At 41.1% G+C, this 13,137-nt stretch overlaps 1 protein-coding gene across 5 annotated transcripts in view; it reads right to left on the bottom strand.

Annotated features, from left to right (window-relative positions):
- Positions 1 to 9,120: 9,120 nt before the first annotated feature.
- Positions 9,121 to 13,137, bottom strand: part of ggnbp2 (gametogenetin binding protein 2) — a 65,424-nt gene continuing 61,407 nt past the window's right edge. For all 5 annotated transcript variants that reach the window (XM_038814133.1, XM_038814132.1, XM_038814131.1 and 2 more), the window contains one exon: positions 9,121 to 9,815. In XM_038814133.1, coding sequence (XP_038670061.1) covers positions 9,618 to 9,815 — 198 coding nt within the window. In that variant the 3' untranslated portion in view covers positions 9,121 to 9,617. The remainder of the gene's footprint in view (positions 9,816 to 13,137) is intronic.

The following is a 13,137-nucleotide window of genomic DNA, read 5'->3' as shown; positions in this document are numbered from 1 at the left end:
TGGTCGTGTCCCTGGGTTCGCTGTCGGCCTCTTGGGGTCTGTGGAAGAATTCCCGGAGCCTCATTCGCCTGATGAATTCCTCCGTATCTGCCGCGAGACTGATGGGGTCCATTTTGGTGGTGGTGCAGAAATTGAGCCCTCTGCTGAGGACTTCGATTTCGTCTGGTTGAAGGGTGTAGTCTGACAAGTTGACAATGGATTTCCCTGTATTGTTTTCGACTGTTGTACCGGGAGAAGCTTGATTGCTGCTGGTGGTGATGCCAAGTTTCTCAAGCTTCCTGTTCTTGGTGTGCATGTAGGTGGCATAGTATTGCTGTCTCATCTGTTTGGCGGTGTTCCGCAGCTGGTCTGCTGTGTCCTGAGCGCAAGTTGAGAATATGGCCTCTCTCTTGGTTTCCAGGTTGCGTCGACTGCTGTAGAGTTGGTGTACGAGGTGTTTGAGGAGTGTGACAGAGGTGCGGTGGCAGAGTCTTTCAGCGTAGTCTGTGTTGTAAGTCGACTTGAGTGGGTTTTTGATCTGTAGTCCTTTCGGGATCTTGTCTGCTTTTTTGCATCTTTGTAGAAACTGAATGTCAGTGTCTATATGCGCGATCTTCCTGGAGATCCTCTCCACTTTGAGCCGGCAGTTTGCGGTGTCAATGTCAATCCTAATGAACTAATGGTTCCATTGGTGCCAGCAACAACTCACCAACACTTCCCCCAGTGTGCGTGTGAATGTCAACAGATGATTTTGAAACAGTGGAAATTACTGGCTGAAATCATTGTTAGGTTTTGTTTCTTGTTTTACTTATGATCCTTGAAAGGCCAAGGAGCAGTGCATGTTCGTCAATTTGGCCAATGTAAGAATCTGCTAACTGTAAAAGTTTTGCTGTTGTATACGAAAGCAATAGAAATGTAGAGATTAAGGGAATTGTTGACCCTTTGTCTTCTCAAGCTTGAAAATAAATATTTGGTAAGTACTAACCAGAGATAAGCAGTAAGGGTGAGAGGCCATGGGTCTGGTCGAATCAGTGATAAGTAAGCAATATCAGTTAAACATGTGATGTTTGAGATTCTTGAGAAGGGCGGTAAAGATCGTGGACATCTGTATCCCAAGAGCTCACGAGTAGACAATAAACAAAATTACAAGACAAGCCACGTTTAATAATGTGTGTAGTTTAGCCACATTTAATGATTAGGTATACAAAATATTTTAATCAATTATCCTAGTATTATATTTTGTGTAATCATGGTCAATGTAGATACTATTACATTATAAGAGGCATTCTCATCTGAATGAAAATACACATGATCGTATGGCAGCTGCAAGCTATATTTCCGTTCTCACGTGCAACCTTAAAATAAGTAATTATTTTCTTTCAAAATGTACAAGAAGTTTACGTACCCCTGCTATCTTAGTTGTAACACACTTTCCCCATGCACTGATAGGCATTTTTTTGTTTAGATGTCATTTATGAAATAATAACTTTGTAATCTCTGAATCAGGTCAAGACTGTGTCATATTACGCCATTTTAATTAGCTTTGCTCCAAGCATGAACAGTCACCATGAGTGCACATTAGCAACATATTGATAAGCACCTGTCTTAATGGAAACCCCACGGGTATTTGGCGTGATGGACCCAGAAGTTGATCATTTATACATTGACATGTAGAGTCTCTCTTATCTCAAATAAGCAAATACCAGAAATACGTCGAGGCACCCCGTTATCGTAGAACACGTAGTGAAATAACATTACTCCTCGGATATCTAGCTCTTTAGGGAATCTGTCAGGAGATAAAAGGAAGTGAATCAGGTGATCATTCGGAGACTGATCATGTGCTGTCTGAACCAATGAGAACACAGGAACACCACTGATCATGCACATGGACCGGGTCTGTCCGAGTATAAAGAAAGATCTCTTGGGACCTTCCAATGTGCATCTCGAAGATACACTACAGGAAGAAACAGCACCATAGTGAACTGGCCGTGCTCCAGAGTGTAATATCATTGCATTTTGTTACGTATCCAGTTTTGGTACTTATTTTAAATTAACTTAATATTCTGTGACAACAATCTTGTACCCAGTATGGTGTGTAGTTAGTCTGAACCCTTTTAAGATCAGCTCTCCCAAATCAGTCTAATTATAATTGACCTGGAATTTTACATCATTACTTATCCAACCTTCATTTTCCAGGGATTGCAGCATAGCAGTGAATAACTGACATTTTGATTGATGTTTTCCCCTATAGACTGACCAATTACACCAATCCTATGCCCCCACCTCGCATCCACAATATCACCCTGGTTCAGATTATTTAAATCAAAGCATCTGCAGCCAAGTGTGTATATGTACTTAAAGTTTTAAGCATTGCAGTGCGGATACCAATTTACTGGGCTCGTATATATACTTGTGACTTCTTAAAATGGTGGTGCTCCCCCCCCCCCCCCCCCCAGTAATATTCTTTTTTGTTCTCTTAAAGCAATAAACTTCAAAGATTGTCATTTCAGTACAGAAAATAAAATAAAATGGCTCGAGTAAATATTTGAAAGACAGCATAAAATACATATCATTTCGAATATTTTTAAAATGTAAATGTTTGGAACCCAAATGTGTAAAATTTACTCCACTCCTACTGCATAGTAAAACAATGCTTACTATAAAATTAAAATAGTTTTCTGCAAATTTATAATAGTCTCATTTCTATTAGCAGCATATTCTGCTAGTAATGAAACCACCAGGACTCTTGATAAAGGAATCCGGGGTGTGAAGTATTTTATTAACAAGCAAGGCCGATACTTTATTAGCAAAGATCAAAATTAGCAAGTACGCTTACAAACATTTGAGGTCAGATCAAAATTACTAAGTACGTTTACAAACAAAGGTCAATTCAGAGGTTTTTAAACTGGATACCTGGGCACAGTGAGATCATCATGTCCATTGGGGTCTGGAACCCGACTTGCCCCAGGCAGCAAGTCGTGTCTGGGGGAAAATAAATCTGCATTGTAAAGACTTTTTTAATATACAAAAAAGCAAGTTTTATTGCCTGGTGTCTTCTAAGCTTGGACATGTATCTTCCAAGTACAGTTAGTGATCATTCCATCAAAGATTTGTTTCTTGTGGAAACCAAAAAGTAGGGCTGGACTTGGGGAGCCTGTGGCAACACCATATACATTGGGTTGTTAAAGCTGTGCAAGGTTGCTATATTCACAAGTTCAGTGGATTCAGACAACAGTAGCACATCTAGATTGCCATGTTAGTGATGTATGGCTCCTTTTGTAGTGAATGGACTAGCAATGTTGAGCAAGCACATGGACACTGCTTTTAAGTGAGCTATTAAATTCCAGGAGAATTTCCTCGCAGGCTCATACATTTTATCAAGTGATATTCAGCCCTTGAGCAGCAAATGGGGAAACATCTTCATGCTATCCAGTACAGTTTTATCAATGCCCTTCACCAACATGGATCATTTTGTGCAGTGTATCAGGCTCATTGGTTACAGCTGCTAGGGGAGCTGTGCTCGTGTGGAGATCCCAATTGGATTTCAGCAGACAGGATCAATGCTGGCCTTTTACAAAAGTGTATTACATCATATTGTGGTTGGCATAATTCAATTGGAATTTGATTAACCTAGAGCAGCACCTGAAGAAACTTTACACCGGTCTTGTATTATAATCAGGTGACTGAATCCTTCAGTGATCCTGTAAAATTCTGAACTGGTTAAAGCCACTCATTTAACCAATTCATATTATGTAGAACCAGCCATAGATAAGATAGGACATAAATGTTTTTGTAACTTGCTTTCAAAACAGCCAAACTGATCAGATAACTGCTCACCTTATATTGTGCAAAATTCATGGTCCCAAGTGTCCAGTTGCAGATTACCCTAGAAGGCTAAGATATCTCAAAGATTTGAGCGAAGGATGAAGCTAGCTATTTCACACTGTTACTATGCAGCCGCAATAAAAGTGGTATCTTGCACCAACGGAATGCTGCAGTTAATACAAGACGACATTTGCCGATCACACAAACAGGAGTGTATGAATTTCAGTGCTGGTACAGGTATGTAAGCATGTCCCAACAGGCAGATAAAGCAGCACACCCGAGAAGTTACACACGCACCTGTGCTCGTAGATCATCCTTTTGGTGGTTTGCTAGAATATGGACCACACTTAACCAGCCAGTGTTTGCAAAGCTCAGAACACAGGGTTGAACATGAGATATAATTCAACAATAAGGCAGCACTTAGTTTACACATCCTAGAAGTTACACACACACGTGCTCCGTAAACAAAAAGAACATGTCCAGACATTGTCTTTTTTAACTGAAGCTCAGAATCACAGAATAACACCGACACCCAAGAAACACTTGAACTGCCTACCTAATCCCATTTACCAGCACTGGGCTCATAGCCTTGGATGTTATGTGCTAAGTGCTCATCAGGATATATATATATTTTTTTAAAAAAAGGATGAGGCAACCCATCTCTATCACCATCCCAGGCAGTGCATTCCAGAGCATCACTACCCTCTGGGTAAAAAAGATTTTTCTCAAATCCACACCCAAACCTGACCTAGAACTTGAGTCCCCTCTTGAGGAACAGTTGCTTCCCATCTACCCTGTCCATGCCCTTCAATCTTGTACACCTCGATCAGATCACCTCTCTCATGACCCGCTTTTGTATCTATGCCTCAATTGATAAAGACAAGTGACCCATATGCATTTCGCACCACCCATAACCTGCCTTTCTGTCTTCAGAGATCTATGGACAATCACACCAAAGTCCCTTTGTTCCTCAGAACATTCATTGTTATGCCATTCATTTGAATACTTGCTCGTCACATGTATAACCTCAATTTTCAGGGTTAAATTCCACCAGCCATTTTTCTGCCCATTTGACCATCCGGTCTATATTTTCCTGTAACCCAAGAGACTCAACCTCAGTTAACCACCCAGCAAATCTTTGGAATCTGCAAACTTACTGATCTTACTCAGACATAGGCATCTAAGTAGTTTACATAAATGACAAACAATAGGGGACCTAACACAGATCCCTGTGGTATGCCACTGGCTTCCAGTCATTAAAGCAGTCACCGTCATCACCATCTATCTCCTACAGCTAAGCAAATTTTGAATTTACCTGAAGTCTCCCAAGTGAGACCTTGTCAAAGGGCTTTGCTGAAATCCATGTAAACTGCACTACCCTCATCCACAGACCTGGTCACATGCTCAATATCAAATTTTGTTAGGCATGACCTCCCTCTGACAAAGCTAGCCGACTATTCCGGATTAAACCTTGCCTCTCCAAGTGGCCACAGATTATCTCCTTCGGAATTTTCTCCAATAGTGCCCCTAGCACGGACAGGAGACTCACTGGTCTGTAGTTCCCTGGCCTATTTCTACCTTTATTAAATAGTGGGACCAGATTAGCTGTTCTACAGTTCTGACACCCCTCCAGTTAAAAAGTTGGGTCAGACCCCTGCAATTCCCTCCCTTGCTTCCCACAGCATCTTAGGACACAATTCATCCAGACTTGGAGATTTGTCCACTTTTAAGCCTGCCAACACCTTGTCACACCCTATGTCAATTTTCTCAGGAACTCAGTCTCTCTCCCCCAGAGTTCTTTATCTACCTCATTCTCTTGGGCAGGACGATACAAAATATTTATTCAAAACCCTACCAATGTCCTCTGGCTCCACCAGAGATTTCCCTTTTGGGCCCTACTGTTTCCTTGGTTATCCTCTTCCAATTGATATACTTCTAGACTATCTTGGGATTTCGTCTACGTTTACCAGCCAGAGCTTTCTCATATCCCCTCTTTCCTCTCCTAATTGCTTTCTTATCCCATCCTGCACTTTGTGCTCCATTAATGCTCCTGTTGATTTGCTCCCCTTGTACTTGCCAAGAGCCTCTTTTCCTTCTCATTGTATCCTAAATGTCTTTGGTCATCAATGGTTCTCTGGGTTTGTTACTCTTCCCCACTTCCTTTTTGACCCCCCCCCCTTCCTTTAGTAGATTTCCCCACAGGAAACTCTTTCCAGTCTATTTTGGCCAGATCCTGCCTTGTTTTACTAAAATCCACACCTTTCTTACCTCTCGCCCTCCCCACCCAAAAAACATATGGAGGTATAAGGTTCTCCTGTATACATTTTAAGAACTCCACTCCATCTAAGCCCTTAACAGTGAATATCCCAATTAATGTTGGAAAAGTTGAAATCACCTAATATAATCACCCTATCATTTTCACACACCTCTGAATCGTACACATTTTGCTCAATTTCCCGCTGACCATCTGGGGGTCTATAATAAACACCTCGCAATGTGGCGTTCCCATTTCTAAGATGTACCCACAAAGCATCATGACTAAGCATCATGACTTCCCTCCAAGGTATCTCTCTCCTTACTGCAATAACTGACACCTTAACTAATAATGCAGTGCCTCCTCCCGTTTTACCCTCTCCTCTGTATTGCCTGAAGATTCTAGATCCCGAAATGTGGAGATGCCAATCCTGCCCCCACAACCACACCTGTGGTTACTATATCACAATTCCATGCGTCATCCTCACCCTCATCTGTTTGACCTGGCATTAAAGTAGACAATATCCAGCCTCATACTCCCTTGAAACTTACTACACTATATCCCCCGACTCGATTGCTTTTCTGTGTTATGCTGTGTCCCTATGCTGCTAACAGTTTGTGTCCCCTCCCCCTGCTGAATTAGTTTAAACTCTTCCCAACACTAGCATATCTGCCAGGATATTAGTTCTACTCTGGTTCAGATGTAGACTGTCCCGCTTGTACAGGTCCCATCTTCCCCAGAAACGGTCCATGGTCCAGGAATCTGAAATCCTCCCTCCTGCATCAAGTCTTCAGCCACGCATTCATCTCCGCTATTCTATTTCGGTATTGGCCAGCAGTAGCATTGGGAGTAATCCAGAGATTACAACCAGAGAGGTCCTGCTTTTTAATCTACTACCCAGCTTCCTGAATTCTTGTTGCAAGACCTCATCCCACCTCCCCCTTCAGCTCAGGGGGCAATGTTTCCATGGGACATTTCCCACACCAATGCCTCGACTATTGTTGACATGCCTGGGTTCAAATTGAAACAAATTTATGGATAACTATTGCCGCGTGCATTTTTCATGGAACACTTCAACCAGAGTCTACTTGCTAATCATTGAAATTTATCCTGATGAGTGCAGGATCAAGAGCTTTCATGACAGTTTCTTTTGACATTTGTAACACAGGCCTTTCATCTGTGTCCATCCAGCAGGAAAAAAAGCATTACCCAATCTAATCCCACCTTCTAGCTCTTGATCTGCAGCCCTGTAAGATTAAGTGGATATCCAAGAGCTTTTTAAAAAGAAATGCAGAGGATTTTGCCTCCATTACCATCTCACCCACCACCCCAAAAGAAAACAAAAACAACTTTCCTCTAATCCTTCTGCCATTAATTTAAACCTATATTCCCTGGTTATTAACATAACAGAAATAGGTCACTATTCAAATTTTTTTTTTTTTTTTTTTTAAAACATCCACTCAAGTAGGATTAAACTTTTAGCTGAAAGACCTCCCCCCTCCAACGATGCAGCATTCCTTCCATTGTGCCCCAAATGTAATATTGTACATGCTATATTTGGGTGGGGGCAGTACCCTAGCTCGGGTCATTTTCAAACTCAGGGTTGCGACCCGTGGGTGGGTGTCAGGAGGGTCGTGGTGATCGGTTGCGGTGTTCCTGATCGCAGGACTGTCCAACGGTCATAACCGGCTTTCAAGCATGCTGGCCGTCCCGTTATGCCTGTCCCCTCAGCAAGATCTAGCAGTGTGCAGGCCTTTAGCTCAGCAGGTCCCAGGATTAGATATTTTTTAAAAAATTAATGCAGTCTTCCTCCCAGAAACAGCAGCAGAGTACAAGTCATGCACTCTGACGTCATATACTCGAGGCGCAAAATCATGGCAGAGCGATTCCATTTTGTAGCTACCAGCAAGCAAGAAACAGGACTGTGAAGAATTGTAGATGGGTCAGTTTGTAATAAGGAAGAGCGAGCCGGAGACACAAACAGGCAAGGATCTTACAGCTGAATCTACTGGAGAGCGCTTCAGGGCAGGGCAAAGCAGTGCTGATGGGAGCTCCACCGCCTGATGAACAATCTATTAAATAGTGAACAATGCAGTAAAAGATGATTTCTTGAGGTATGGCTTTATTAAAATTGTGCCATGCAAATAAGGATGCAAAGCTTATGTATGCTATGTACAGGGAAGTTCAGGCAAACAAAAGTTTGAAACCCTCAAAACTTCAAAAGCATTTGACGACTAAGAATGGCAGGTTCAAGGACAAACGTTTGATTTGTTTTCCAATGGATATTGCAAGAACCTGGGTGGGGGCAGAAAAAAAAAAGAACACTGGTCAGCCAAACCAGTATTAATCACTCTGGATCACTAACCAGAGACCTTGCCTCAAGTATGAACACAGACAAAAACAAACAGGACACCATCAAGTCTCAAATTAATATTTCCAATTGGTCAATACTAATAACATAACAATTCCAAAAAAAAAAAGTTTTAGGATGAGGGAATAAAAAAGTGATGCAAGCCAACCATCCATCTATCCTCCTCTTGCAGGTACCACACCCAAAAAAGGTCTGGTTAACCATCGACTTGTATTGGATTGGTCCATTATTATGCTCAGTGAAGTACTGCAGTGGTTTGCTGTTGCTTTCTGCAGTATAGCTGACAAACGGGCAAATAAAAGTAAATGCATAGGCAGTAGTTTCTCAACTATAAGAGTTAATTTCCCACAGAGTTGATTAACTACAAGAGTTAATTTAGTGGTCCCTACGCAGAATACTATTTACTATTACCGCAAATGACAATAAGTCTAAATCAAATTTCCAAAGTCATCCTGCAAAAAGATAGTATTGAAAATTATATACTAATTGTTTTACCCATGCAAAGCAGCCTCAGCTTCAAAGTATTAAGTAGATTTAGTTAAGCCAAAGAAAATGAAGAAATTACTTAATATTCCAAATATATATCCCATCAGCTGATCTGTTCTCAAATCAATATTAATGGAAGTTCAGTGTTTGAGGCATGTTTATAATAATTTATTTGCAGAATAGAAGAACCATAAAATCACAACAATTTGATATGCATATCAATAAATATTCTTTATTTGTAAATTCTGCACATTGCGCTTGTACATATTACATCCAAACATCATTTGAAATGGATGTCTATTGTAAAACCTTAAATCAGAAGTTTCATTTTTCTCTGTACACATTTATTGGTAGGACATCTCTCGTCACTAGACATTTGTATAATTCTCACAGTAAAGAGAAACATTTAGTGAGTGGGAGAGGAGAGGCTTTGTTGAAAAGTATAAAGTAAGCTTTTGCAGACATCTGGCTGAATACTGCACAAGATTCAAGAAAGCAGATGAGCAAAAATGTGCTCCCCACCACCAGCCTGGGAGAGAGTGTAGAAAGAAAAATAAAAATAAACCACACCACCAATTGTTCAAGGTAAAATTATGTAACAGGAAACAAAAATCTAAATTTCTTAAGATTGAGAGAGAAGGCGCAGTGGTCATTGAGAGTGTTTGTGTAGAAAAGGATAGCTTCTGTTTAAAGCTCTCTCTGCTAGTTTACACCAGCTGTCGTCAGCCAACCATTGCAGACATTGTAGTCATTGGAGCGACAGTATTTGTTAAACTTCTCTTTTAGGTGCTGCCGGTATTGTTCTCGGTTGATGTAGAAAGATTGATTATTTGTCTTAAATGACTGTATTTCATCTTGGGTAATGAAATTCTCTTCTTCAGAAGTACATTCAGATTCTTCCTGAAAAATAAAACCAGCAAATTACAAATGATTTACAGCACAACGGTTTGTATACCACATTTTATTAACTAGCAGTCAGCTCACTGTATTAGTAAAGCAGGACCGTAACTAACTCATTGACCCGAAACATTTAACTCTTTCCCTCTCCACAGATGTTGTCTAAATTGGTGAGTATTTACACCATTTTGTTTTTATTTAGAACAGTTAAATAGCCCCTATTTAAGGAGAACAGTTAAATAGCCCCTATTTAAGGAGAAGAGTGATGAGTGGATTATATAAAGTCAAAAAATACTGAATTTGCATTTACCGAAGCTGTAACAGAACATTACATAAATGTAGAAGTAATTTTTCTCATCTTGAGATTGTACAAGGTATAAGAAATGACAAAATTTACACAACGTGGTCTCACAACACAAATATTCACTTCCAGTTTTTCTTGGTACTCCACAAATCTAAAACTTATAGGCGATATATTTCTACCTGACTTCAGGTTACAGCTTCCTAGTTAATCTGCTAGTTAAACCGCTGTTTAGAAGTTTAAACAAATTAATCCTTGTCTGTTGGCAAATGTTCACTTGACAATTCTCACATATGAAACTCAATGAAAATAACAGCCCAGAGTTAAAGAATATTTTATAGGATGCAATTAGAAGTTTCATTAGATAGAAGGATGATAAAAGCTTATTGCTCAATTAAGTGCTGTTAAGTTGAAAATCGCCACCTTTCTCCACTCATCATTTCAACATTCAATATGCAGAACAGAGAGAAAGCAAACTCATTTTTTCCAACTGTCAACATGAAAACTACCCGTTTGTCTGAACTGGCTCTCTGACTGAACTGCAAGATTCAAAATTGATAACTTGAATGCTAAAATTGATGAGCTAAGATTTTTTTAAAATACAACTGTAGTAACCAACAGTACTAGCAATGTCCCAACACAGCAATGAGTTTTTTTAAAATAAAAAAGTGGTTACTTCCGGGTAGGGATTAAGGGACATGGTGATATAGATATAGATATAGAACAGTACAGCACAGAACAGGCCCTTCGGCCCTCGATGTTGTGCCGAGCAATGATCACCCTACTTAAACCCACGTAACCCGTATACCCGTAACCCAACAATCCCCCCCATTAACCTTACACTACGGGCAATTTAGCATGGCCAATCCACCTAACCCGCACATCTTTGGACTGTGGGAGGAAACCGGAGCACCCGGAGGAAACCCACGCACACACGGGGAGGACGTGCAGACTCCACACAGACAGTGACCCAGCCGGGAATCGAACCTGGGACCCTGGAGCTGTGAAGCATTGATGCTAACCACCATGCTACCATGAGGCCCCAATGATAAGGCTGGGTGATGAGGCTGGTTTGTATTAAGAGAGAAGGTGCTGGTGTAGTGGCTTGGTCACTGGACTAGTAATCCAGAGATGCAGGGTTAACACTCTGGGGACCCAGGTTTAAATCCACAGCAGGTATTTGAAAAATCTGGAATTAAAAGTCTAATGATGACCATGAAATCTGTCAATTTTGTAAAAACCTATCTGTCACTAATGTCCTTTAGGGAAGGAAATCTGCTGGCCTACATGTGACTCCAGATTCACAGCAATGCCTTCTTGGAATGGTCTCAGTTCAAGGTCAATTAGGGATGAGCAATAAATGCTGGCCAAGCCAGCGACATCATTATCCTAGTAATAAAAAAGGTGGGGCTGATGTATTAAAAAGATGAGTTTAATAGAACCTTTCAGGACCCTGGAGATAGTTTGCGACAAGATCGGTGAAAAGGGCAGCAGTGGCACAGTGGGTAGGCACTGCTGCCTCATGGCGCCGAGGTCCCGGGTTCGATCCCGGCTCTGGGTCACTGTCCGTGTGGAGTTTGCACATTCTCCGTGTTTGCGTGGGTTTCGCCCCCACAACCCAGGGATGTGCAGGCTCAGTGGATTGGCTACACTAAATTGCCCCTTAATTGCAAAAATGAATTGGGTACTCTAAATTTAAGAAAAAGAGAGAAAAAAATATCAGTGAATCCCAAATGCTCAAATCCTAAAGTGGAATTTGAACCCACTATCTTCAGACGTGATAAGTCAGTTAAACCTTTGGTTTAGAAATACCAAGATAAATTTAGTTATGTTTGAAGAAAATAGCTGAGCAAAATGTTTGTGGCTATTTTACCTTCGGTGTGAAGACAAAACATGCAAATTAAAAGGTTTTGGACTAAAAATCATGTGCAAACATTTCTCAAGGGTCAGGAATACGAATAGAAAACCCTCCTTGAAAGTGCTCCTGAATCCTTTATAAACCAGGCACAGGCACCCAGGTTCAATTTTGGCTGTGGGCAACTGTGCAGTTTGTTTGAGTGGGTTTCCTTTGGGTGCTCTGGTTTCCTCCCCTCATCCAAAGATGTACAGGTTAGATGGATTGGCCATGCTAAATGCCCCTTCCATAACTGTAGTTTAGGTTCAGGGAATATTGGGATATAGCAGGGGAGTAGGGCTTGGATGGAGTGCTCTTCACAGGGTTGGTGCAGACTCAATGGGCTGATGGCTTCCTTCTGCACTGTAGGGATTTTATGATTCAGTTGATTACGATGTTTGCATTTCATTTGACAAAATGTTAGAAATAGCTCCATCTAGTGGTGAGCTGTTACACAAGATGATCAGGTGGATAGATTTGAAAACAGTATCAGACTTAGTGTGGAAGACCCCTGCATCAGAATGAATTGTTGCACCAACCCTACCCCACCTCACTCCTCTTTCCATGACCCCAGCCATGCAGAAAACTGCACTCTGTTTTATCCACAAGAAAAATCTAGCCCAGGTATTCACCACCAAATCAACATTATTCCAATCAGCAAGGTGACATGGGTTGTTTCGTGGTTTTAAAGCAACATCTGCTCAATGTTTTTTGAACTGCCAGAATATATTTTGGTACAGCAGTTAACCAGGCATGGATACGAGTAGTTGACTATATCCGAAAACAAAGCTGAACAAGGGAAAACCTTGCTGTAGCTGAAATGAATTGTAATAAATTCAAACAAAGACTGCCATGTCAGGCCATAAATGTCAAGCCAATCACACCCCAAAGATGAACTGCAAGAATTCCACAACTGCTTCAATGACATCTGCCTATTCAACAGCATTCAGTTCAATTCACAACTGATAAGTGGAAAGCAATTTGAGTTAACATTCAGGCTTGGGCAAATAAGCAGTTAATATGCCAGGGAAATGATGTGCCAGGGAAAAACTAATCCAACAGAAGAGCCAAACACCAGCTCACCTCCAGTTATACCAAGCCTTCACTACCGACCAACAGCCCGTGCCAAC

The sequence above is a fragment of the Scyliorhinus canicula genome, chromosome 12 (genome assembly GCF_902713615.1).
Source record: "Scyliorhinus canicula chromosome 12, sScyCan1.1, whole genome shotgun sequence".
Lineage (NCBI taxonomy): Eukaryota > Metazoa > Chordata > Chondrichthyes > Carcharhiniformes > Scyliorhinidae > Scyliorhinus > Scyliorhinus canicula.
This window is presented reverse-complemented; position numbering and strand designations above follow the sequence as displayed.